The sequence below is a fragment of the Hemitrygon akajei genome, chromosome 8, assembly GCF_048418815.1.
Source record: "Hemitrygon akajei chromosome 8, sHemAka1.3, whole genome shotgun sequence".
NCBI lineage: Eukaryota > Metazoa > Chordata > Chondrichthyes > Myliobatiformes > Dasyatidae > Hemitrygon > Hemitrygon akajei.
This window is the reverse complement of record NC_133131.1, coordinates 99,928,061-99,955,143: the sequence shown is the minus strand read 5'-3', so window position 1 is coordinate 99,955,143 and position 27,083 is coordinate 99,928,061. Positions and strand designations below refer to the sequence as shown.

At 40.0% G+C, this 27,083-nt stretch overlaps 1 protein-coding gene across 4 annotated transcripts in view; it reads left to right on the top strand.

The window, feature by feature from the left end:
* The window catches only part of sema5a (sema domain, seven thrombospondin repeats (type 1 and type 1-like), transmembrane domain (TM) and short cytoplasmic domain, (semaphorin) 5A), a 231,904-nt gene that overhangs the window by 126,072 nt on the left and 78,749 nt on the right, over nt 1-27,083 (top strand). For all 4 annotated transcript variants that reach the window (XM_073054249.1, XM_073054250.1, XM_073054252.1 and 1 more), the window contains 6 exons: nt 320-533; nt 795-1,080; nt 1,469-1,604; nt 4,657-4,861; nt 18,768-18,975; nt 25,024-25,141. In XM_073054249.1, coding sequence (XP_072910350.1) covers nt 320-533; nt 795-1,080; nt 1,469-1,604; nt 4,657-4,861; nt 18,768-18,975; nt 25,024-25,141 — 1,167 coding nt within the window. The remainder of the gene's footprint in view (nt 1-319; nt 534-794; nt 1,081-1,468; nt 1,605-4,656; nt 4,862-18,767; nt 18,976-25,023; nt 25,142-27,083) is intronic.

The window sequence follows — 27,083 nt, the reverse complement described above, 5'->3', positions numbered from 1 at the left end:
AGAAGTAGTTTCACGTAATAGAAATTGCGGCTTCAGATTGATTTATTGTATCAGTGTTTCAAATTAGGTCTGCAGCTTTCACATACTGTAGGTAAGATAATGGTATTTTAAAACACCCACACATGCAATCTACTGGGTCAGTCCAGGATGAGCATGTAAGAGCCTCTATCTGAGATAACAAAAGAACGTGTGGATGTTCAGGAGCATTTATTTGGCAGTGATATTTTGCTTGGGATTAAGAATGTGAAAGGTCTCCAATTTTCATTAAGTTTGGCAATTCTGAAAGATCTTTTCTCTTAGATATTTTTCTCCTTTGTAGCTAACTAATCTGACAGAGGTCCACGATCGTATCAGTGGGATGGCTCGGTGTCCATACAATCCACAACATAATTCCACTGCTCTGATTACATCTACTGGAGAACTTTATGCTGCCACTGCTATGGACTTCCCAGGGAGAGACCCTGCCATCTACCGCAGTCTAGGAGGGCTTCCTCCGCTACGCACTGCTCAGTACAACTCTAAATGGCTGAACGGTGAGCACTAGTGAGATCAGCGACAGGAATAATTGTGGAATGTAACAATGCATCTTTAATTATTTTAAATATGATTGTAATAATGCTGGCCCTTATTTAACTCAGTGTACAGAGTGGTAAGAATGTCAGGTTTACTCTAAAATATAGATTCAGAAATTCTTACCTGGCATAACATTCTGTGTCAAGAGTAATAAAGAATATGTAGTAACCAAAAGATTAAATAACTAATTTTTATTACATTTTTGACATTTTGTTTTGTAGAACCAAATTTTGTGTCATCCTATGATATTGGAAACTTCACCTATTTCTTTTTTCGGGAAAATGCAGTGGAACATGACTGTGGCAAAACTATTTTCTCCAGAGTAGCTAGAGTATGCAAAAATGATGTTGGAGGAAGATTTCTCCTGGAGGACACCTGGACAACTTTCATGAAAGCCCGATTAAACTGTTCTCGGCCTGGTGAAATTCCGTTTTATTACAATGAGCTCCTAAGGACATTCTTCTTACCTGAGCAAGACATGCTTTATGGAATCTTCACTACAAATGTGTAGGTATCAACTGGAGCTTTTCCCATTCTATGAAGACACAATTATAGGATAAAAGCAAAGAATGCTTGCAATATTCACCTGGAAAGAGAAGGTGCAACTTGAAATGATTTTATTTGTTTTCCCCCTAGTTCTGAGGGAGAGCCCTTAATCTGAAACACTAACTCCATTTATCTTTCCATAGTTATTGTCTAACCTGAGTGTTTCCAGCATTTTCCCTTTTTATTTCAGAACTTGAAAGTCTGCAGATTTATTTTGCTATTTTCATCAACCGTAGGTGTACTCTTGTTCATGTAATTCTTTACTCTTCAGATGTATTTATTAATATAGTGCAAGATGAAATTACACTTCTCAGGATTGTTTAACTATACATGGGTATGTTTCCTGCAGGAACAGTATTGCGGCTTCAGCTGTCTGCATGTTTAATCTGAGTGCCATTACTCAAGTTTTTGCGGGGCCGTTTAAATTCCAAGAGAATTCCCGTTCAGCGTGGCTACCATTTATAAATCCTAACCCTAATTTTCAGGTATTTATATCTCAGTAATTCTTAACCTTATATAACTGAAGTATGAAACTTCTCATCACATTGCTTTGTCAGAAGAAAACAAGAATCCTAGAAAACAACAGCACAGGACAGGCCTTTCATCCCATAGTGTCGTGCTGATCTAATTAAATGCCTAACTAAACTAACCCCTTCTGCCAACTCTTCCTTCTTTTCCATTCTCTGAAGATTCACATATCTAGCTAAGAGCCTCTTAAATGCCTCTATTGCATTTGCTTCCACAACCACTCCAGGCAGTGCATTCCACTTGTTGTGTCAAAAAGAAAAATTATCCTGCTCCGTCATCTTTGCACTTAACTCCTCCCACCTTAAATACATGTCTTGTAGTGTTAGACATTTTGACCCTGGGGAGAAAGATACCTGCTGTCCATGCCTTCCATAACCTTATAAACTTCTGTAAGGTTTCCCCTCAAATTCTGCCACTTCAGAGTAAACAACCGAAGTTTCTGTAATCTCTCTTACTAAAACATGTCTTCTAATTCAGGTAGCATCCTGGTAAACCTCTTCTACACTTTCAGCAAAACCTTCCCATCTTTCCTATAATAGGGCAAACAGAATTTAATGTTATACTCCAGATGTGACTTAATTAGAATTAAGCTACGGCATTAACTTCCCTACTCTTGAACTTAGTGCTTTGACTAATAAAGGTAAGCATGTTGTATAGCTTATTTACCACTCTGTTAACCTGTTCGGCCACTTCCATGGTGCTATGGACTTGGACCCAAGATTCCACCATATATCAACATTGTTAAGGGTTTTGCTATTAACAATGTACTCCCCCTTTACATTTGATCTTTCAAACTGCAAGACCTCACATTTGGTCAGATTAAATTCCACCTGCCATTTTCTATCTATATCTGCAACTGATCTATATCCCACTATCTTTAGGAAATCTTCCACAACACTTCTAATCTTTGGATTATCTATGCAGTTATTAACCAATCCATTTACATTTTACAGACACACACAGATGCACACACATACATACACAAATATATATATTAATTCTTATATTAATTCAAAAAACAGAAGTTGCAGTAAGGAATGCCACTAGTCACAGACCTCTATCCAACTTAAGTCCCATCAACCACTACTGTCTGACTCCCAAGTTGTCATGTCACCACTGATCCCATACTGTATCCTGTTTGCATTGACCTTGACAAACGCTTTACTAAAATCCATGTAAACAACATCCACAGCTCTACCTTCTTCACCTCCTCAAAAATCCCAATTAGGTCAGTAAGGCATGACTTGCCTTGCACAAGTCCATGTTGATGGTTTCTAATTAGGCCATGAATTTCCAAAAGCTCATAAATTCTATTGATAAGAAGCCCCTTCAATAGCTTTCCTGTCATTGACCTGGGATTCAACAACTTATAGTTTTCAAGATTATCCCTAATTCCCTTCTTGAACAATGGAACAACATTAACTACTCACTAGTCTTCTGGAATCTTAAAAACAGTAAATACACACATAGAGTGGTGGATGCACGGTATGCACTGCCAGCAACAGTGCTGGAAGCAGATACAATAGGGTCTTTTAAAAGACTCTTAGATAGGTATATGGAGCTTAGAAAAATAGAGGGCTATGTGGTAGGGTAATTCTAGTCAGTTTCTAGAGTAGGTTACATGGTTGGCACACCATTGTGGGCCGGAAGGCCTGTAATGTGCTGTAGATTTCTATGTTCTATGTTATGGCTGGAGAGGACATGGAGATCTTGGTCAAAGACTAGGTGGGGTGGGATACATTTTCGCTCCTTTATCCTTGAGTGGTCCTATCTGCTCGCTAATTTTGATATATTCGATATCAACTTGATATATTTGATATAAACTTGATATATTTATAGCATGCCTTGAGATTTTCTTTAATTATACTTGCCAAGGACTTTTCATGACCCCTCCTGGCCTTCCTTATTCACCCCATGATTTCTAGCTTTATCACCCTCATGGGCTCCATTTGATTTTTGTTTCCTAAACCTTACCTATGGTTCTTTTTTCTTCTTGACTAAGTTCACCATCTCTCAACATCCTTGTCACCCTTCCTTCTTACTAGAACAAACCTGTACTGTACTCTGTAGAAACACACACAAAATGCTGAAGGAACTCAGTAGGCCAGGCAGCATCTGTGGAAAAGAGTACAGTCGACATTTTGGGCCGAAACCCTTCAGTAGGACACCTCTTTTTCATAGACACTGCCTGGCCTGCTGAGTTCCTCCAGCATTTTGTGTGTGTGTTGCTTGGATTTCCAGCATTTGCAGATTTTCTCTTGTTTGTGATTGAATGTATTCTGTAGAGTTGGTCTTTAAACACCCTCCACATATCAGATGTGGGCTTCGTAAAATCAACTGTTTCCAATGAACTCTCCCTAGTCTCTGCCTAATACTCTCATAATTTACTCTGCTCCACTTTAGTACACTTCTGCAATGTCCATACTTACCATATCTACAATTTATCTTAAAACTCAAGGAGTTATGATAATTTTTCCCTGCCTGTTTCCCATTGAAAGATTGGACACCTGGCCAGGCTCACTTCCCAACACCAGGGCTACTATGACCCCTTCTCTTGTTAGATGAGCTAAATCCTGATTTAAGTGATCCTTTTAACAAATTCTGCCCCATCTAAACCTCTAGCACTAGAGGTCCCAGTTTATATTGGAGGATGTTGATGTCGTGACGACAACCCTACTAGTTTTACACCTTTCCATAATTTGGCTGCATTCCAGTTCCTCAATGTCCGAATGGTTATTGATTGATCTGTAGTATGATACTATCAGAGTGATTGCATTTTCTGAGAGCATCTGTGATATTGTCTTGGCTAATAGTGCAACCCCCATCCTTCTCCCCTTTACCTCCTTCTCTATCTTTTCTAAAATGTCAAAACCTGGAAGATTAATCATCTTAATTGTAAAATGTGTTTTGCAATGTTCCATGATAATTATTTCAACATGTGTTCATTACTTTGTTGTACTTTATAAGTTCCATCTGAAACTTAACTTTTTGTTATTTTTGCTTTATTAGTGTGGTACTGTCGATTATGGTCCTTACATGAATCTCACAGAGAGGAACCTCCAGGATGCTCAAAGATTTATTCTTATGCATGAAGTGGTGCAGCCGATATTTCCAATCCCTTTCTTTATGGAGGACAATAGTCGATTTTCCCACATAGCAGTGGACGTAGTGCAGGGAAAGGATATGCTCTTCCATGTTATGTACTTGGCTACAGGTACCACAGATTAATTCACCATATAAGATTGAAAAGCTTTGACCTGATTGCACATTGTTATGGCAATGATCGGCACCAAAGAGTTTAGTAACAATTTATTAATGTTAGGCTCACATTTATTACATACTGTATGTGATTGCAAAGTTATGTGATTACCTATCATATTGATAGAAATATGTTCATTTACATCCCAAACATTGTGGTAGTAAGGACCCGATCTGGTGAATGAATCACTTATATTTCGATAACGAGGCACTTATATTTTTTGTATTTAAAATCTCTAAAACATTTGAATATATAGCTGGACAGATTTTTAAAGTTAGACAATTGCATTGTCGGATCATGACTTGCATTACAGGGTGTCAGTGGAATATGTTGTCTCAGTTTATTTCATTGCATTGCTTGTCTGCTGACCTCATTTGTAGATAGTCACCTATCTCTAGGTCATATTGTAGTAAGTTGTATAATGCAGAAACAATAGCAGTACACTGTACATCTTCAACTCAGTTTCTTTTTATGGTGAATTTATGACTACTTCATTGCATTCAAAAGTCCCATTAATTCATCATTGATTGACTCTGAGAGATTGACCAAGGTGAGTTATGTGATGCACACTGTCAGGCTTCCTGAGTGGAACAGCCTGTCATGTTGCTGTTTGACAAAGGGATTTGGGGATTAGCTTGTATCAGAGATCATTTATATTTTGAAAATTTGTGGAAAAGAGGTATTGATTCAGCTGTTATGTGTCTTTCGCATTCATACTGATTGACTAAATTGATGCTTGTTATTTTATATTATTGTTAAAAGTTAGCATTTACCCTCATTCTTTTTGGTTTATTCAAAGTGCTTAACACTTATTTTCACTTTTTACTAAATTATACATTCTATTTATGACAGCTACCTCAGCATAAAACCTATTGAACTGTTAACAAGCTATGCATCCCGGATATAACAAAACATTAAATCATCATATAACTCTGTTCGATATAGAATGAAACTGTTCATTAAGAGATTGATATTCTTGAGGTTTTTCAGTTTAATGCAAAAAAGATGTTTATTTTAGAAACTGAATTCAAAACCTCGTCATATTTTGTCAAAATGATTTTGACAATATAGTTAAAACAGAGGGAAAAATGAAATAAATACACATTCTGTGTAGAAAGCTGAATATGGCCATGTGCTTCTTGCCATCGTGCCAAAATAGTGAAAGTTTCAGGATGTCCTAAAGCACTTTTAAGTCAATGAAGCACTTTTGATGAGTTGCCGGTTTGGAAATGTGCAAGCCAGCTGCTGCAGAGCGTGTTCCACAAATAGTTATATGTGAGTGATGAGTAATTTAAAAAAAATAATATTGACCAGAACAGCTGGGGAAACTCTCCTGTTGTTTGACAAAATGATATTGTGGGAACATGCGTCTCATGAAAGGGCAGAAGGAATCTGCGCTCAACCTTGAATCTAAGAAAGTGCACTCATCTCTGTGCTGCACTGGAGATTCAACCTAGATTTCTGAGATCACGATTTTCAATTGACCGAAGCCCATTCAGAAAGACCACATCTGAAACTCCAGCTGTGTGCCATTATCATGATGTCAGAGACTGTCCATCATCATCTCTGCTGTTGCTCGCCCTTGCACATCACCAGTTTTGTAAGTTGTCAGCATGAGTTCAAGCTATGTTGCTCTGCCTACGGCAGCATGCCCATTTAAAAGGGTAAATAATTTTTGTTTCAGCAGTTGGCAAGTCAGTCCAAACATTATTTTATCCAACTGGAAGCGATAATAGAGGAGAGGAAGCACTCTGAATTTCTGAGTCTTTGGTTATGAATTGCAGAATCGTAGTGATCAGGAGTACACAGTGAAATAGCACTGGGAGAGGGCAGCTGTGGAAATGAATGTTTTGGACACTTGGATGCAAAGCCATATTAAACTTGGTCAACTCCACAAATTTGGTAAAATCAGTAAATTTTCAACTAATATGCAGTAGTTTTATGCACAGCACGAGTGTGTCCTACATCTCCACTGTTCACCTAGCGACAACATTAATCGATCAATCAGGACTGGGTTATAATAATCAAAGGCTCACCTCAGTCTGCTTCTACTTTACCACATCTACTTTACATCCACATCTTAGTTTCCAAATACTGCCAGGAATTCAGCACAACAGTCACATCAATCAAATGCAATGTGATTCTCACATTTCTTCTTTTCAATTTCTCTGGTTTTGTGGTTTCTGAGATGGTTAATGAGACCAGTGTGGGATGTAGACTCTTCCACAGATGAAATAGATGCAGACAGCATGTGCATGAGCAGTTTGTACTAAGGGAATACCCTCCTTCTGCTTTGAAAAAATCCTTAAATCATTTCTTTTGCTTTCTTGGTAATCTCATCCAGTGACCTAGTTTGGAATAGTGCATGTGTGTTGAATGATGAAAGACCTGGCCTGTCTATATAGATGGTGAAAGTCCTGGCCTGTCTATATAGATGGTGAAAGACCTGGCCTGTCTATATAGATGGTGAAAGACCTGGCCTGCCTATATAGATGGTGAAAGACCTGGCCTGCCTATATAGATGGTGAATGACCTGGCCTGTCTGTATAGATGGTGAAAGACCTGGCCTGTCTGTATAGATGGTGAAAGACCTGGCCTGTCTATATAGATGGTGAAAGACCTGGCCTGCCTATATAGATGGTGAAAGACCTGGCCTGTCTATATAGATGGTGAAAGACCTGGCCTGCCTATATAGATGGTGAAAGACCTGGCCTGTCTATATAGATGATGAAAGACCTGGCCTGTCTGTATAGATTGTGAAAGACCTGGCCTGTCTGTATAGATGGTGAAAGACCTGGCCTGTCTATATAGATGGTGAAAGACCTGGCCTGTCTGTATAGATGGTGAAAGACCTGGCCTGTCTATATAGATGGTGAAAGACCCTGGCCTGTCTATATAGATGGTGAAAGACCTGGCCTGTCTATATAGATGGTGAAAGACCTGGCCTGTCTGTATAGATGGTGAAAGACCTGGCCTGTCTATATAGATGGTGAAAGACCTGGCCTATCTATATAGATGGTGAAAGACCTGGCCTGTCTATATAGACTGCACATATGGACTGCATCATCTGCAGACTATGCAAACTTCTGGCCTGCTATCCTTGCTGTCCTTGCTAGCAAAGTACTTGCACAAACAATGTACATTATGATCTACCCTTGAATAATTCTAAAGACTTTGAGTGGAGTTTGCCATGTCAAAATATGTGTGCAGGTTCACTACAATTAATTATATTATTATGTAAAACCTGCAATCATAAATGACCAACATGATCAAATATCTTACTAAGATAGTGTCAGCTGGTTTTGGTTGGACTTCATATCTCATAACAAAGATACTTATTTCATCATAGTGGCTGTACTTCTGCTAAATATTGAGTTCAACTTATCCCTGTGTTCTTATTTAAAACTTGAAGTATACTCCAATGGGGGAAAAAATCATTTGCTGAGTGTAATAACCATATAGCATTTGGTAGGGTGAGAATTTTCAAAGTTATAGATCGCTTGTCATGGATTCACTTAACTTGTCACAAATTTTGGAGCTTTTTATAGAGGTACATAGTCTGTTGCTACAATGACTTTTGAAAAACAATTTCTTAATATCTTGGGCATGTATTAATTGAAAATTTATTGGAAAAAAATGTAAAATCAACTCATAGATTACAAAACTCTGCAAAGAGCCTCAGTTTTGTTTTCAAGTTAAATCGTCATTCAACTATACATGAGTACCAATGAATACAGCCAAATGAAACAGTGTTTCTTAAATAAATTATGATTTATTGGGCAGTTCTTTAAATTAATAATGTACATACTCTGGAAATGTAGGAACAGGTAGGGCAGATTTTATAAGAACACAGATTAATACCTTGATCCCAGTTCTAGATGAGGTGAGCCTATCCACACTTTGATTGAGATTAATGGCTTCCCTGAGGTCTTATGGATTTATACCTTCTTGCCATTATTTCCATTAAATATTTTTGTACAAGAATGTACAAAAGTATAGCTGCTCATAGTGCCTGTGTGTTCTAAATACCCTTGTTGGAGGAAGCATCCTGTCAGCATTGACCCTGGTAAACCCCCTTTGAATCATATGCATTTTAATAAGATCATCTTTCATTCTTCTAATCCCCATCAATATAGGCACAAATTTCTCACAAACTGCTCAGCCTCTCTCTACAGTGCCTTGTAAAAGTATTCAGCTCCCAATCCTTTGTTCACAAAAATGAGTATTACAACCAGGGATCCTGATCAATTTAACTGGGAATTTTTACTTGTGAATCACATGCTCCTTCTTTTCACAGTTGAGCCCAAAAAAACCCAGGGAAAATTGTAAAGCATGAAAAACTAAAAATTCAGAAATTGAAATGTCAGCAGTTCAAAAGTATTCACCCCCTTTGCTCAGTAGTTGGTTGAACCACCTCTCACAGCTATTACAGTCTTTTTGGGTAAGTCTCTATTAGCTTTGTGTAATGTGATGGAGCAAGATTTGCCCATTCCTCCTTGCAAAATTGCTCAAGCTGTGCCAGGTTAGTTGGGGAGTGGCAGTGGACAGCAATCTTGAGATCTTGCCAGTGACGTACCTCAGGATTGTTGTCCACTGCTGCTATTACAGCTAGGGGTGATCTGGAGTTTGGAGTTTCTGGCGCTGTTCTGTAAGGAGTATCTGTATGTCCTCCCCGTGGAATGCGTGGGTATTTTCCCCCAGTGCTCTGGTTTTCTCCCATAGTCTAAAGGTGTACACGATAGGTTAGTCAGTCATTGCAAATTATCTTGTTAGTATTAATTGGGGTTGTGGGGTTGCTGGGTGGCATAGCTCCAAGGGTCTGCTCCGTGCTGTATTGCTAAATAAATAAGTATATCTTTCCTTAAGTATACCAAAGCCATAGACAGCATTCCAGGTGGTGTTTCTTTAGAGCCCTGTAATGTTGCATTAAACCTTAACTTTATTCATACTCCACAACCTTAGTCAGAAAGACCAATGTTCCAGTAGCCTTTCTATTTACTTTCTGTATCTGCATACTTACAGTATTGTGCAAATGTCTTAGGCACATGTAAAAATACTCTGTAAAATGAAGATGCTTTCAAAAATGAAATGAAAAGTTTCTGAATATTGAAAACTTTGCTATAAAGAATAATAAACCTTAAAAACTAAATCAAATCAATATTTAGTGTGACCACCCTTTGCTTTAAAACTGCATCAATTCTCTTAGGTACACTGTTGTGCAGTATTATAAGAAAATCAGCTGATAGGTTGTTCCAGGCACTTTGGAGAACTTGCCACAGTCTTCTGCAGACTCTGGTGTCTCGCGTGCTTCTGTCTCTCCAGGTAATCCCAGACAGCCTGGAAGATGCTGCAATCATGGCTCTGTGGAAGCCACACCATCTGAAAGCATATTAAAAAATGTATGGTGCCTAGGACTTTTGCTAGTACTGTATGTTTTGTTTCATGTTCCAAGATCCCCAGGTCCCTTTGTACTGCAAGCTATTTTGTAAACTTGATCCATTTTAATAGTAAGTTGCTTTTTCATTCCTCTAATATTGTGGGTACCTTCACAATCCCAGCGTTAATTTCTGTGGCACCCAAACTTATTGATTGCTGGTCCAAGAATAACCCTATTTATCTTGTCTATGTTTTCTGTTAGTTATTCTCATCTCATTAAATATATTATCCCAGCCCAGTTCTGTCATATCTCAGAATTGAACCTTTCAAGTGGCACCTTATTGAATGTTTTCTGACAGTCTGGGTACACCAGTAAAGGTTCCCCTTATATACCCCATTACACTCTTGAAGATCTAATGCTAAACATGATTTCCCTTTCATGAAACCATGTTGATTCTGCTTACTGTCTTGTGATATTCTAAATGCAATCTCTCATGAGGAACAATTTTCCATTCTTTCCTTAATAGTATTTTCCCAATGAAAGACCAAAGGTTAGCTGGCCTGTAGACCATAAGACATAGGAGCAGAATTAGGCCATTCAGCCCATCAAGTCTTCTCTGCCGTTCCATTATGGCTGATCCCGGATCCTACCCAACCCCATACACCTGCCTTCTCGCCATATTCTTTGATGCCCTAACCAATCAGGAAACGATCAACTTCCACCTTAAATATACCCGCAGACTTGGCCTCCACCGCGGTCTGTGGCAGAGCATTCCACAGATTCACTGCTCTCTAGCTAAAAAAGTTCCTCCTTACCTCTGTTCTGAAGGGTCGCTCCCTCAATTTTGAGGCTGTGCCCTCTACTTCTCAATACTCCCACCAGAGGAAACACCCTCTCTGCATTCACCCTATCTAGTCCTTTCAACATTCAGTAGGTTTCAATGAGATCCCCCCAGCATTCTTCAAAATTCCACTGAGTACAGTTCCAAAGTTGCCAAATGCTCCTCATATGTTAACCCCATCAATTCCGTTATCCAAATCATTGACAAACAATGTGAAAAGTAGCAGTCCCGATACCAATCCCTGAGGAACTCTAGCCAACCTGAAAAGGCCCCCTTTATTCCCACTCATTGTCTCCTACCTGTCAGCCATTCCTCTATCCATGTCAGTATCTTTCTTGTAACACCATAGGATTTTATCTTGTTAAGCAGCCTCATGTGTGATACCTTATCATATGCCTTCTGAAAATCCAAGTAAATGAGATCCACCGCCTCTCCTTTGTCCACCCTGCTTGTTATGTCCTCGAAGAACTGTAACATATTTGTCAGGCAAGATTTCCCTTTACAGAAACCATACTGACTTTGATTTATTTTATCATTAATCTCCAAGTACCCTGAAACCTCATCCTTAATAATAGACTCCAACACTTTCCCAACCATAGAGGTTAGGCTAACTGGCCTATAATTTCCTTTCTTTTGTCTTCTTCCCTTCTTAAAGAGTGGAGTGACATTTGCAATCTTCCAGTCTTCCAAAACCATGCCAGAATCAAGTGTATCTTGAAAGATCATGACCAATGCATCTGTTAACTCTTCAGCAACCTCTCAGGAGTCTGGGATGTTGTCCATCTGGGCCAGATTTATCCACTTTAACACCTTTCAGTTTGCCTAGCACCTTTTCCTTTGTAATAGCGATGGCACTCATGCTCCCTGACACTTACGGACCTGTGGCACACTGCTAGTGTCTTCCACAGTGAAGACAGATGCAAAGTACTTATTAAGTTATTCTGCCATTTCTTTGTCTCCATTACTACCTCATCAGCATCATTTTCCAGTGGTCCAATATCAACTCTCACATCCCTTTTACTCTTTAGTTTAGTTTAGAGTAGTTTCTTGTTTTCTGTCCCCCTCTTCAATAGTGATGTTACATTTGCAGTTTTCCTATCCTCTGAAACTTTTCAGTATCCAGGGAATTGTGAAATTCACAACCAACACATCCTCTGGCTCTGCAGCGATTCATTTCTTTAAGCGATGCTTCACGGATTAGGTCCTTCTGGCCCTTTGAGCAGCGCTGCCCCAGCAGGCCCTGACATTTCCGATTTAACCCTAACCTAATCGTGGGACAGTTTACAATGACTTATTTGGTATGCTTTTGGACTGTGGGGGGGGGGGGGGGGGGGAAACTGGAGCATCCAGGGAAAACACACACATTTCATGGGGAGCATGTACAGACTCCTTATAAGGGATGTCAGGATTGAACTCAGATGACAACCCCGAGCTGTAAAGTATCGTGCTGACTACTACGCTATGTGGTGACTTTGGGTTGTAGGCTGTCAGATTTAAATGATTTGTCAGCTTCAGCATATCAGTTCGCTGGCTTGCTTTCTCTCGTAACTCACACAAAATGCTGGAAGAACTCAGCCGTCAGGCAGCTCCTATAGAAAAGAGTGAACAGTCGATGTTTTGGGCTGAGACCCTTCATTAGGACTGTAAAAACAAATGAGAAGTCTGACCAAGAAGATGGGAGGAGGGGAGGAGGAAGTACAAGGCAGTAGGTGATAGGTGAAATGGGGGAGAAGGGGAGGGGTGAAGTAAAGAGCTGGGAAGTTAATTGGTGAAAGAGTTTCAATGACTTCTCCCTCGGCTCCTCCCACTTCCTTCAAACCAAAGGTGTAGCCATGGGCACTGACTGGCACAGGTCTCAGCTATGCCTGCCTTTTTGTCAGCTACGTGGAACAGTCCATGTTCCAAGCCTACACTGGTATCACTCCCCAACTTCTCCTACGCTACATCGACAATTACATTGGTGCTGCTTCCTACACCCACGAGCTCGTCAACTTCATCAACTTTGCCTTTGAACTTACCTGGTCCATTTCTGACATCTCCCTCCCCTTTCTCAATCTCTCTGTCTCTATCTCTGGAGATAGTTTATCTACTGATATCTTTAATAAACCTGCTGATTCTCACAGCTGCCTGGACTATACCTCTTACCACCCTGTTACTTGTAAAAGCGCTGTCCTTAGCTCTCAGTTCCTTTGTCTTTGCCGCATCTGTGAGACTGCCCTTGGTGTCTGCGAACTTTGCAGCTTTGCTCCGGGGATTTGGGTCTAAGGACTCAATTTGGTTCGGAATGCTGCTGTTGTTGCTCACTTCCATTGTTTATATGATTTGTTTTATTTTCTTTCTCTTTCTCTTTGGGCACTGGGGGGTTGGTCTTATTTTTTTTAAATTGGGTTCTGTCGGTTTCTTTGCTCTGTGACTGCCTGTAAGCAAACGAATCTCAAGGTTGTATAATTTATCCATTTGATAATAAATGCGCTTTGAAACTTGAATTTTTGAAAGGGGCTTTCCTTCCTCCACCATCAATGCTGCCCTGACCCACATCACTTCCATTTTGTGCACGTCTGCCCTCACCCCATCCTCCCGCCACACACCAGGGATAGGATTCCTCTTGTCCTCACTTACCACCCCACTAGCCTCTGCGTCCAGGACATAATCCTCCGTGATTTCCACCACATCCAACAGGATCTCACCATCAAACACATCTTTCCCTCCCCCGTACTTTCTGCTTACTGCAGCGATCGCTCCCTACGTGACTCTCTTGTCCACTTTCCACTCCCCACTGATCTCTCTCCTGGTACTTATCCTTGCAAACGAAATAAGTGCCAAACTGCCCCTACACCACCTCCCTCACTACGATTCTGGGCCCTAAAAAGTCCTTCCGGGTGAGGTGACACTTCATCTGCAGGTCTGTTGGGGTCATCTATTGTATCCAGTGCTCCCAGTTTGGCCTCCTGTACATCAGTGAGACCGGACATTGATTGGGAGACTGCTTCGCTGAGCAACTACACTCCGTCCACCAGAAAAAAATGGGATCTCCTGGTGGCCACACATTTCAATTCTACTTCCCATTCCCATTCTGACATGTCAGTCCATGGCCTCTTCTACTGTTGCGATGAGGCCACACCTAGGTTGGAGGAGCAACACCTTATACTCTGGGTAGCTTCCAACTTGGTGGTATGAACACTGATTTCTCAAACTTCTGTTAATTGTTCCCCCCACCCTGCACCATTTCCCATTCCCTTTTCCCTCTCTCACCTTCTCTTCTTAACTGTCCATCACCACCCCCTGGTGCTCCTCCCCCTTCCCTTTCTTCCATGGTCTTCTACCCTCTTCTATTAGATTCCCCTTCTCCAGCCCTTCATCTCTTTCACCAATCAACTTCCCATCTCTTTACTTCACCCCTCCCCATCACCTGCCACCTTTTACTTCTTCCTCCCCTACCCCCACCTTCTTTGTCTGACTTTCATCTTTTTCTCCAGTTCCGATGAAGGGTCTCAGCCTGAAGCATCGACTGTGCTCTTCCATGGATGCTGCCTGATCTGTTGAGTTCCTTCAGCATTTTGTGTGTGTTGCTTGGATTACCAGCATTTGCAGATTTTCTTATGTTTGTTTTTATTCTGAGTGATAGTTTTAAGTTCCTCCCTTCCTGTAGCCCCTTGATTATTTACATTGCAAACTCCATCATGGGAGTGTTAGGGGACAAATTTTGTACCCGTGTTGTAAATTAAACTAATATTGAAGTGTGCATCCAACCAGATAACTTGACCAGGTTTCAATGAACTGCAACGTTCCCTCTATTTAATCTGCTTTGCTGTGCCCTGCATCTACCATTTGAAGATCTGTTCCCCCATGTTGATTGCCTCCTTTTTCAGCTTCCTGTTGTTGCCAGAGGGACTTACACAAACAAAAGCCTGTTTCATTCTGCTGGGAATATCATCACCTCTGTGACCCTGCAATAAAAAGGCACAGTCCCAGAGGGACATGATAATATCTGTGGTTGCATCCAAAACTGTGATATAATGAGGGACATTATATTGAGTTTGCACTTTATTGTTATTGATTTTAAAAAATGCAACTCATTCTCTGGCTTCTGCTCCACATATTCTACTCTCCCCACTTTTTTCTTGGGCATCTAACTCTCCTGTACCCTCTAACCATAACTTATTTGCCCTCTTCTCATCTAGTTTGATCTGAGTAAACCATTTACACAGAAGAACTTGGGAAAATAGAAGCAGCAATAGGATATTCACCCCTCAAGCTGGATGTACCATTTAATATCAGATTCCGTATCCTTATTCAGTTTTCCCCACATATTCCCCAGGACTTAAGAACTTTTTTTAAAGCTATTATTAATGCTTTTTGAGTTAGTGATTTAGATGCATATCATATTATTACTGAGTTAAGTATTGTATGTAATGAGTTTTTGCTACAACAAGTGTATGGGACATTGGAAAAAATGTTGAATTTCCCCATGGGGATGAATAAAGTATCTATCTATCTATCTATCTATCTATCTATCTATTCATCAGCTTTTCTGATTCTGTATCCTCCCAGCTGTTCTGATTCCGTGCCCTTATTCAGTTTTCCTTACATCTGCCTCCAGCTGTATCAACAATATTTAACTCCCTGATGAACACGTTTAATGATTTGTTTTCAATTGCTCACTGCAAAAGAGAATTCCTAAGATGTACACTCTTTGAGAGAAGAATGTTCATCTCATTCTTAAATGGCTTACATCTTATCCTATGACAGCTGGTCCTGGACTCTATGCCATTAGGAACGTCATTCAGAATTTTATAGGTTTTATGTTGACTGCTCTTGTGCAGTGCTTTCTGATCAATTGTAAACAAACTACCGGTATATGACAGCCATCAAAAAGCATGTATTATACTTTCATCTGTGAAGCTGGCATGTGTCTACTTGTGACTGATGTCATCTATAAATTATCTGATCCAATAGTGTTGTTGTTCATTATTCTACTCCTATCAACAGTTACATGTGCATAATACCTTCTTTCTGTTTGTTTGCTTGTCAAAGGATGGTTCTGAAGACAGTGATTGTTTCATTCCAGCAAATGAGTTTGAAGATCATGATATTCCCTACCTGTATGAATGTGGAAAGGAAATTATGCATGATAATTGAGAATCCTTAAATAAAAAAGCACTCATCAGAAAATATATTTTGTGTCATCCAAATATCCCCCTTCATTGTAGGGGTGTTATTGACCACCTGTGTTAGCAGAATCATCCTGAGAACTTCCATTAGGCACAGTATTTAATCTAAATTTAAAAAGGTCAAGTCTATTTAACCTTAATGTACCAAAGTATGTTAAATCTCTTGCACAAAGTGCTTGAATCCATTCTTTGCAATGTTGGCAGTGGAGTAAGTTTTATTTATTTTCATTGTGGCAGTTGCCTTTCCTGCTGCTAATTTAAATTGAAGACTCACTGCTGAGGACTCGGTTTTATCTTTTGGTTATCTCCACAAGTGTAACTGATATGACTGAACTTCAAAAATAAGCACAGGTGAAATGCCCAGTTTCTTGACAGGTGATGCTTAACGTAGCTTACTGCTGGCACCTCATAAAATAAGGTGCAAAATGTTGAACATCCTTTTACAGGAAAATGCAAATTAATTTAACAGATAAAGAACCAAGTCAAACTGTAGAAATATACATTTTACTCAACTTGATATTAAGTAATATGAATTCAGATTCTACTGAAACACAGGGCAGTATTTCTCTCTGCTTTCCTTTTCAGTGATGATAATGAAGAAGAGTGTCTGAATTTTCCAGTTCATTGCCAATTTCTGGAGTTTCCAAAAGAAGAAGAAAAGGGTTCAGTTAGCTCTTTTGTTTCCTACCACACCCAACATTAAGAATGGATTCAGACAATTTTCCAAGCGAATGATCACGCTTTGGCTCTATGCTCCACTCAAGTGTTGCATTGATAGATTTGTTGCAAAACCAGTGGCATTTTCACTCATCTTTCTTGGTGCCTCTCCAGGAGATGCTCCTTGTATCTGACTGGCTCCAGATGGACTGAAATTATTGGATAGAACCACAGAACAAAAGCAAGCTACTTGGCTTGACCACTTCATGCTTTCTTCACATTGTACTTGTACCCTTCTGTCCTTCCTCTTCCAAGTTTCCCAGCATAACAGATAATTCCCTTCTCTCCCATTTGCTATGACATCCCTCTTGAAGCATTTACACTATTTGCCTCAGCTACTTCTAATGAAAATTTCCCTAGTCTTTTACTAAATAGGTTTCTTTTAAGTTTATTGATAAAGCAGGTGAAAATGATGAGGCCTAAAGTTCTGGTTTGAAGTCTGAGTCAAGAGATTCAACCAAAAAATGTGGACAAACTAGTGATTCGAAGGCAGTCTGCTGCATTGTTGGAAGCACTACATGAGACTTCGTCTTTCAAGCACATATAGAAAGTGTAATGCATTCTTTTTGAGGAACAGGGAGATACTCTTGCTATTTATATTTATCCTTCAGTCAACAACTTTGCACAAATTACAACACTGACAACACATGCAGAGTATATCACAGTGCCAAAGTGCTGCAACATCCTTAAAAGGACTGTGAGGGGTGCTATATAAATGCAAATCATTGTTTTTTTTGTAGGGTTTTTTTTTACTACCAGTATTAAGTTGTCCGGTCTTTCGAAAGCCATGTTTTATCTCCCTTCTTAAATAAAGCTGTAATGCTATGTATCTGGCTGACTATATTTTACTCTATTGAATTATTAAACATGTCTAGCAAGGTTTCTGTTATCTGCTTCTTTGAATGTGCAATTGCTATTGATCCAGACCAATGATTTTACCTCTTGTACTGGATTAGTTTTTGACAGGGTCAAAGCAAAAAGCCTAAGACTTACCTCCTGCTGTTACTGCCAACAGAGGAAAGCAAATACATAAAAGTTAATACTCGATGCAGTCCATTTGGTTTATTTTGTCTATTTTGTTTACTCTGCACATAAGCAGAATGTTCTATATCATATTTACTTGCAAATCACTTACTTAATCTTAAACGTTAATAATATTTCTGCCTCAACAACTAAACCTATGCTGTTCTAGCCTCTGAATCTGTTGCTAAGTCTTCCTCTTATTTTAACTGCTGATGCATAGTCGCCTTCTCTTGATCTTTTCAACTGGGATCCTTCTATCTATTGACACATCCTGTAATAATTTTAAGTGGCTCTGCCTTGTTCTGTAATCTGAATTCTTCTAATGAACAAAGCTCCAGTTTTTAAGATGTCTGTGTTTGCATTGGTATCCTGCTGAGTTTAGACAGTAACTTCATTACCCTTATATGCTTCTGGTGGTCTGGAGCTCAAAACTTATCCTGACCTTAGTGTTGTAACTACTTGCCAATGAGAAAAATATTATTAAATTTAGTTTTTGTAATATCTTGATGTGTATTTTGCTGGTTCATTCTCAATTTTCAATTAATAATTTTTGCCTCTCAAAATGAACACATTATATTAATACATGATATATTATACATAATATAAATTAATACATAATATTTAGTATTATGTATTCATTTTGGGAAACAAAAAATAAGTGGATAGTGTGTGTTATTGGCCATTATTCCACCAATTCTTTTGATCAGAATCTCTTTTGCATTTGCCTTACAGACTATGGGACCATTAAGAAAGTTCTTGTCCCTGTGAATCAAAGTGGGAGTGGCTGCTTGTTGGAAGAAATCGAACTTTTTCCAGCTGATCAACGAGAACCCATAAGGAACCTCCAGATCCTACACAGTCAAAGTGTTCTGTTTGTTGGTCTTCAGGAACACGTGATAAGATTACCCCTCAAACGTTGTACCTTTTACAGGAGCCAAAGGTAACATCTTTGAACAATTGTAACATTTTAGAATGTGTGAAGAATATTTGAACTACGTTGTCAAAAGGTTGCATTTTGCTTTCATGTTTGAAAAGCCTCAAATGGCATTTAGAAGGACAGGAGAACCACTATTAGCTTATCCTTCTCATGTATACTAACTTCTGAAATGTCAACTTTGCAGTTTTTATCTGTATAGACTGAACAGTGTCCTTTCTGGTTATGCCAGTGAGGAATTTTCAAATACAGTTTAATTATATCGGAGAAAGAACAGAGCTTCTAAAGAGTAGGAAGCCATAAATGTTGTGTATAAAAACTTAAAAGAGCACAAGTCAAAGAAGCATGTTAAGAGATGTGTTGTCATAAAAGGCTGCAGATGCTGCAATCTGAAGCAAAAATTTAACTGCTGCAGGGATTCAATGGCTCAGGCAGCATTTGTGGCAGCACATGCACATAAAATGCTGGAGGACCCAGCAAGTCAAGCAGCATCTATGGAGAGGAATAAACAGTCAACGTTTTGGGCTAAGATCCTTCATCAGGACTGGAAAGGAAGGGGCAAGAAACCAGAATGAGCAGGTGGGGGAGGGGAAGGAGTACAAGCTGGAAGGTGACAGGTGAAAGCAGGCGAAGGGGGTGGGGGGGAGGAGGAATGAAGTGAGAAGCCAGGAAGTGATAGGTGGAAGAGGCAAAGGACTGAAGGAGATCTGATAGGAGAGGACAGCTGACCAAAGGAGAAAGGAAGGAGGAAGGGCAGTACAGGGAGGTGATTGGCTGGTGAGGGAATAGCACAAGTAAGTTGGGAGCTAGAATGGGGAATGGAAAAGGGGGAAGGAGACATCATCAGAAGTTAGAAAAATCGATGTTAATGCCATCAGACTGGAGACTATCCAGGTGGAATATGAGGTGTTGCTCCAACAACCTGAGGGTGATGTCATCGTCACTGTAGAGAAGGCTATGGAATGACATAGTGGAATGGGAAGTAGAATTAAATGGGTGGCCACTGGGAAATCAAGCTTTCTGTGGCAGGCAAAGTGGTTTCCAATTTATGTTAGATCTCCCTGATGTACAGGAGGCCATCCTGGGAGCAATGTAAATAGCAGATGGCCCTGAAAGACTTGCAGTTGAATGTCACCTCACCTGGAAGAACTGTTTGAGGTCCAGAATGCTAGTGAGGGAAGGTGTAGAGCCAGGTATGGCACTTGACCCGTTTGCAGGGACAAGTATGAGAAGGGAGATCATGGGAGTGGACAAGGGAGGCACATAGTGACTGATGACACGGCCATAGTGGGGTGTGTCAGGAATGGACAGGAGGAGGAGTATAGGAAACTGATACAGGACTTTGTGATATGGTGCAACTCAAACTACCTGCGTCTCAATATCACCAAGACCAAGGAGATGGTGGTGGACTTTAGGAGATCTAGGCCTCATATGGAGCCAGTGATCATTAATGGAGAATGTGTGGAGCAGGTTAAGACCTACAAGTATCTGGGAGTACAGTTAGACGAGAAGCTAGACTGGACTGCCAACACAGATGCCTTGTGCAGGAAGGCACAGAGTCGACTGTACTTCCTAAGAAGGTTGGCGTTATTCAATGTCTGTAGTGAGATGCTGAAGATGTTCTATAGGTCAGTTGTGGAGAGCGCCCTCTTCTTTGTGGTGGCGTGTTGGGGAGGAAGCATTAAGAAGAGGGATGCCTCACGTCTTAATAAGCTGGTAAGGAAGGCGGGCTCTGTCGTGGGCAAAGTACTGGAGAGTTTAACATCGGTAGCTGAGCGAAGGGCGCTGAGTAGGCTACGGTCAATTATGGATAACTCTGAACATCCTCTACATAGCACCATCCAGAGACAGAGAAGCAGTTTCAGCGACAGGTTACTATCGATGCAATGCTCCTCAGACAGGATGAAGAGGTCAATACTCCCCAATGCCATTAGGCTTTACAATTCTACCGCCAGGACTTAAGAACTTTTTAAAAGCTATTATTAATGCTTTTTGAGATAGTGATTTAGATGCATATCATATTTTTTACTGAGTTAAGTATTGTATGTAATTAGTTTTGCTACAAGAAGTGTATGGGACATTGGAAAAAAAAGTTGAATTTCCCCATGGGGATGAATAAAGTATCTATCTATCTATCTATCTATCTATCTATCATAGAAAGTGATACCTGTAGACACTGGGGGAAGGGAAAGATGTATTTAGTAGTAGGATCCTGTTGAAGGTGGTGGAAGTTAGAGGTGATATGCTGGATACAGAGGCTTGTGAGGTGGTAGGTAAGGACAAGGGGAACTTTGTTCTTGTTATGTTGATGACAAGATGGGGTGAGGGCAGATGTCCAGAAAATAGAGGAGATGTGGGTGAGGGTGACAGTGATGGTAGAGGAAGGGAAACCAATTCTTTGAAGAAGGGAGATATCGCAGATGATTAGAATGGGAAGTCTCATCCTAAGAACAGATGTGGTGGAGACAGAGCTACGGAGAAATGGGAATAGCATTTTTACAAGTGACATGGTGGGAAGAGGTATAGTCAAGATAGCTGTGAGAGTCAGTAGATTTATAAAAGATATCAGAAGACAGTCTGTCTCCAGAGATGGAAATGGAAAGATTGAGAAAGGGGAGAGAAGGTCTGAGATAATTTGAGAACAGGGTGGAAGCTGATGGAGTTGATGGAGTTAATGAGCTCAGCCTAAGTGCAGGAAGCAGCACCAATGCAATTGTTGATGTAGTGTAGATAAAGCTGGAGAGCACTACCAGTGTAGGCTTGAAACACAGACGGTTCCGTGTAGCTGATGAACAGGCAGGCATAACTGGGGCCCGCATGGGTGCCCATGGCTACACCTTGCATTTGGCCAGAGTGGGAGAAGCTAAAAGAAAAGTAGTTGAAACCTGTGGAGGCAAAGATATGGTCGATACTTTGGGTGAACACCTTGCAACAGGACTAAGAGTGCAGAAGGAAGATGGCAAGTTGAAAGGGGTAAAGAGAATCTGGGAGGTGATAGATGGCATCTGTTGAAGTGGAATAGTGATAAGCAGATGGAGCCAGGAAAGTGGAATGGGAAGTTATAGACAGTTTGAAGGTAGTTGAGTGAATTTAGATATGGTAGGAATGATGGGTGGATGAAATCTGGCTGAGTAGATGGAAAAGTTGGCGAAGAGGAGGGATTAGTTTAGAGATGGAGGCTTTGTAGGTGATGGGTGGAAACAGATATGGAAAGAAGTGGTGTGAATTTTGGAGATTAAAAGCATCACAGACTGTAGGGGAGACACTGGCATTCTGAAACTTCATTATGGGAAAGAGTGAGGAGAAGGAGAGTTAAGTCCTGATCTTTAACTCCGAATCTAAATCTCACCTGTATCCTCTACTTTGTTTCCAGACTCTTTTGTCCCTTCATTCCAGTTCATCCAGTTGAACCTAACCCAACCCTGCTGAACCTCTTGACAATACTTCCTACCAGTATTCATCATCTGTGAGCAGGAATGCTGGATCTGTGTAGTGGCCGCAATACTGTGGAACAAAGAATAACACACCCTAGCACAAAAATTAATGCCTTTGGTCTCCAGCCCAGATACCATGCCTGGATAACTGGCGATAACACTTGGTTTGGATAGAACTGGACTGACCCCCAACTATATATTTCACATCACTAGTTTCCCTGAAAAGTATTCATCAAGAGGCAAAAGAAGTCCAGAAGCTTTTGTATGCTGCTGAATCAGTGATGGAAAGATAAGTCACTCACAGAAAAGCTATACCATTCCAGCCAACGCTATCAGGAGAATGCAAGTTTTTGTAGATATTACATTAATCATAGTCAGTGCTGGCATCTTGCAATTTGTTGTGTAGTGTAAGTAGAACAATTGTGGTGAGTACACAAAGGAATATTGAAGAGACTAGGGCTCTGATAATAGGAGAGTTTATTTTATTTGCTTTCATTGTCTGGAGTGTATAGTGCTGACAGCCACTGTTCACTTCAGTTTACTCTGGGGATTGTGGGCATTGAGTGGTGAGCACTAAAACCATGGGTTGATGATTCCAGTTACTCCCTTTTCAATTTTCTTGTCTATTTAGAAGCTGAAGGCAGAAACCACTCAACAGTACACTCTGGCTGAGCCAGCATACAGAGGTACTTAATGATGTATTGACAGTCATGGGCTTTTCATCTCCTATCGTCCATCAAGCCAGCTTCTCATCAAAGCAGCTTTGGAGGTTTTTTATTGCGGTTCACATTTTGTCTCTTCGTCGGCATTAAGCCTCATTTGGATTAGTTTTCAAAGCAGAGATCACAAAAGTTATGTCTAGGCTGCTTTGGTGATGTTAATCAGCAGAAATATTAGGCCATGGATTAACTAGGAGAATTATGAAAAATAAACTTTTCATGGTTGAAATTATAATGGAAGTGCTTGACATGTTTAGGAATACAAAAACAATCAGGACAGTGAGCTATTTGCTGACTTTTGTATTTTTTACATTATAGAAACTAGGCATATTGTAATTGTAGATGATCTTTGCATTTTCTTTATTATAACTTCAATGGACACTTGTCTCTTCTATTTCAATGTATTCTCTACTTTTTTAGTGCAGGGTTTTATTTAAGCTTATAAGATGTTGTTCTGGTTATGTGCCAGTAAATGGTGAGTTCATTATGTTTATAAAGTTAATAATGATAGCTGATTTCAGGTGCTTACATAAATGTTACTGTGATAATGCTGTAATAATTATTTATCTATCAATTATTTATACCACATTGACATAAATGTCAGCGCAAGTGGTGTCAAATGCTGAGAAAATTTAAGGATTCCTTTAGCCTACCTTAGATGAAATTCGGCAGGGGCAGGACATCAAACCATTCAGGCAATGAAAGAAATCCAATCTGACTAAGTGGGCTAGGGAAACCATTCCTTTTTTGGCTTGATTAGTTTGGGAGAATGTCCAGTAATTGGGAATTCTGTTTCATTGGTTACTGATGAACAAAAGGGGAGCCATTCCAGCTTGGGGAAGGCAAGAAGGGACTGACATGTTAAACTGGACACTTTTAAGCTGTGTGGCTGGGTGTGTCAAAGCTAGCCCCTGGTCACCTTGATGGGAGGCTACTGCTTTATTTATGCTGTTTGAGGGCTCTCCTATTGTGTTCTTAGAACTATGGTGGCTCGTCACATTATTTTTTTAAAAATGCTGACCTTCAAATTTATACAAACAAAATGCTGAAGCAGCAGCTATGGAAATGAGTAAACAGAGGACGATTTGTGCAGATACCCTAGGCTGGGGTCTGAGGGGGGGAAAGTTTTGTATATAGAGAGAGCCTAATATTTGTACTCACTGTCAGAGGAGGTGGTGCAATCTGATATGATCACATTTAGGCAAGGAATTCAGTAGGCAAGGCATTGCAGGACAGAGGCCTAATATGGGCAAATCTGATTAGTGTAGATGGGCAAAAAAAAAGGTCTGCTTGGACGTGAGAGGCCAAGAGTTTTTGGTGCTGTATAACTCTGATTCAATCAGTCTTAAATTTCCAGCCTGTGCTTTAGGAGGGTTGAAAAAGAATTGTGTATACCCTCCCCACCTGATCTTCCAGTTTTTATCTTTGAATCTTATCCATTATGGAGCAAAGTCTCCAACTGATAAATGTTCTGTGGTAGAGTTCTCACAGGCCATGATCCTGCTGTAATTGTTCGGACAGTCTTCATAGATACCCAGCATCAAGTTGTTTAATTACATACACAGCCACCAATAAAAGGGACACAGAGCCACAAGTAAATATTTGTAGTCTGTGTTCCTCTTGCTGGTCATTAATCCCATTTATAGGCTTTTCAAGTGTGTTGATAGCTGTGAAAATAGATTAAGCTCTACTACAGATTCACAAGGACTGCTTTTGTCTCAAATTGCTGACCTTTCAACTTTGAGACAGAAAACAAAAGACACAAGTCTGGCTGGCCCAAATATGTGCACATGCATACATCTCGAAGTTGCACGTTGCATTGACGTTTTTCATAATGTGCTTTGCAATTTTATGAGCAGGTTAAAGCCAAACATTTAAAATATGATACCTTTATCCTACAGTTCATGTGTGGGAGCTCGAGATCCTTATTGTGGCTGGGACTTGGTCCTGAAGAAATGTACAACATTGGAAGAGAGCATGAGTATGACTCAGTGGGAGCAAAACATCAGCTTGTGTCCAGTGAGTATGAAGACAGTAAATGACATTGACTGACAAATTCCCTTATAACTTGCAAAGTTTAGGGTATTTGAAATAGAATAAGAAGTTGAAATGGTCAAAACAAAAACTAACTGTATTACCTTCCCCCCTCCGCCAATCTTCAGGTCTGTATCTGTTGAATTCATATTTACAATTTTCCCTGTCTTTAGCATTGCGTGAGCGTAATTCTGTGCCACATTTGATCAAGTTCCCATTCTGTCATGTATGCTTAAAAAAAAAACTAATTTTCAGTCACAGTCTTTTAAGCATAAGAGATTTATAGCTCAGCCACCATTGCCATCTTTTTTACAGTTGAATTTGGGCTGTGTAGTGTGAATTCCCTCTGGTGGAATGTTTTCTGTCCATTACCACAGCCTCACTTCTGAGATTGGTCGGAGCTGCAAGACCATCTTCAGCACAGTTCTGCCACATAAAAGGAGTTTCCGGTTGAGAGGATGAATGAAAGCTGCTGCTATAGTTCTAGAGGGGCTGGCACACCCCAATGATTGTCTTCATGATCTTTTCGGGAGGCCAAAATACAGGGATTAATTGAAACAGAAGAGAAGAGCAGGATGCCCACCATTAGGTCAACCGCCTTCAAACTAAACTCAGTCAATTTGCTGTTTCTCACCCAGGAGTTACATGAGTTACATGCCATGAGTTACATTCCACTAACTAGGGTGGTGGTTGTACCTTAAAATCGGAAAATCAGTTGGCTTCTTGGCCTTCGCATCTCCACTGAGATTTGAAAGCAGGGTGAGTATGGGGGTGGGGGTTCAACATTCCATGAGGGGGGAGAAAGAAGAAAAATTCTTGATGGCTTTTGCCTGATATTTATTGCCACTATCACAGAATGGTCTGCTTATTCAATAATCATTTGGTTGCAAGTTACTGAATGTAACATCTGAACAAAATAAATCAGCATGCCCTTTCATCAACATCATTGTATTACAATCAATATTTGAAATGGGAGATAGCTGGCTTTGGTTAAAGATTTGTGCAATGGTTCTTTTTTGATTTCATGGTATTGATTATCTCTAGCAAGTGATGGTTATCAATTCTTTCTAAATGCAATTGCTGCCATAAGTTTTGTTTGTGTGATAAAATTGCTGAAAAGGTATCATTGGAAAAGGATTAGGTATTTTGTGATGTCCCCTTTCTGATTCTGGAAATAAAGATAACACATTTAAAATTATAATTCCTTGTAGTTCTAAGCGGCAGGGAGATTAAGCACCACTCATGGATCATATGGGACTTGATCCAAACCTCATGGGTCACTCCTTAAATGGGACGTAGATAGTGATTAGGGAGGAAATCCATGCATGGGCTTTCATGTAGGCAGAAGGGTTGGTACTTGATTGAATGATCAAACTAAGTTATTAGAAGTAAAAGGAAAATTGGGATTATGGCAAAAAGAACATTACTCCTCCAGCTGTTTTGTGCCCTCTATTGATGTTAAAGAAGTTGAATGTTTTTACTTTATTACAAATGACATCCAGGAAATATACACTGGCAGAAATGTTAACAGCTTTGCCTTATGCCTCTTACAACTGTTTCTAAGTCCTGTGGCCTGCAGAGTTATTACAAAGTATTCAGAAGCAAAGAAGAATATCTTCCAAATTTGCAAATTAATTTCCTACATAATTTTGTGTCCACTTCTGAAAGGTGTCCTTTCAGCATTGTGCCTTGGCATATCTAGCACTACATAAACCCTCTTCCTCCAACCCCCACTCTCTGATGGGACTTGCTATATAGCTAATTATGAGAAAATTTGTTTCGGAGTCAAGGAATTGGATTACATCAGGCAGCATTTGCAGAGAGAGAAGCAGATAACATTTCATCAGAACTAGATCAAAATGATTCAGGAACTAATTTAAGCCTTCCTAATTCATTGTCATTTAATAAAACTTGGTTATCAACGTTC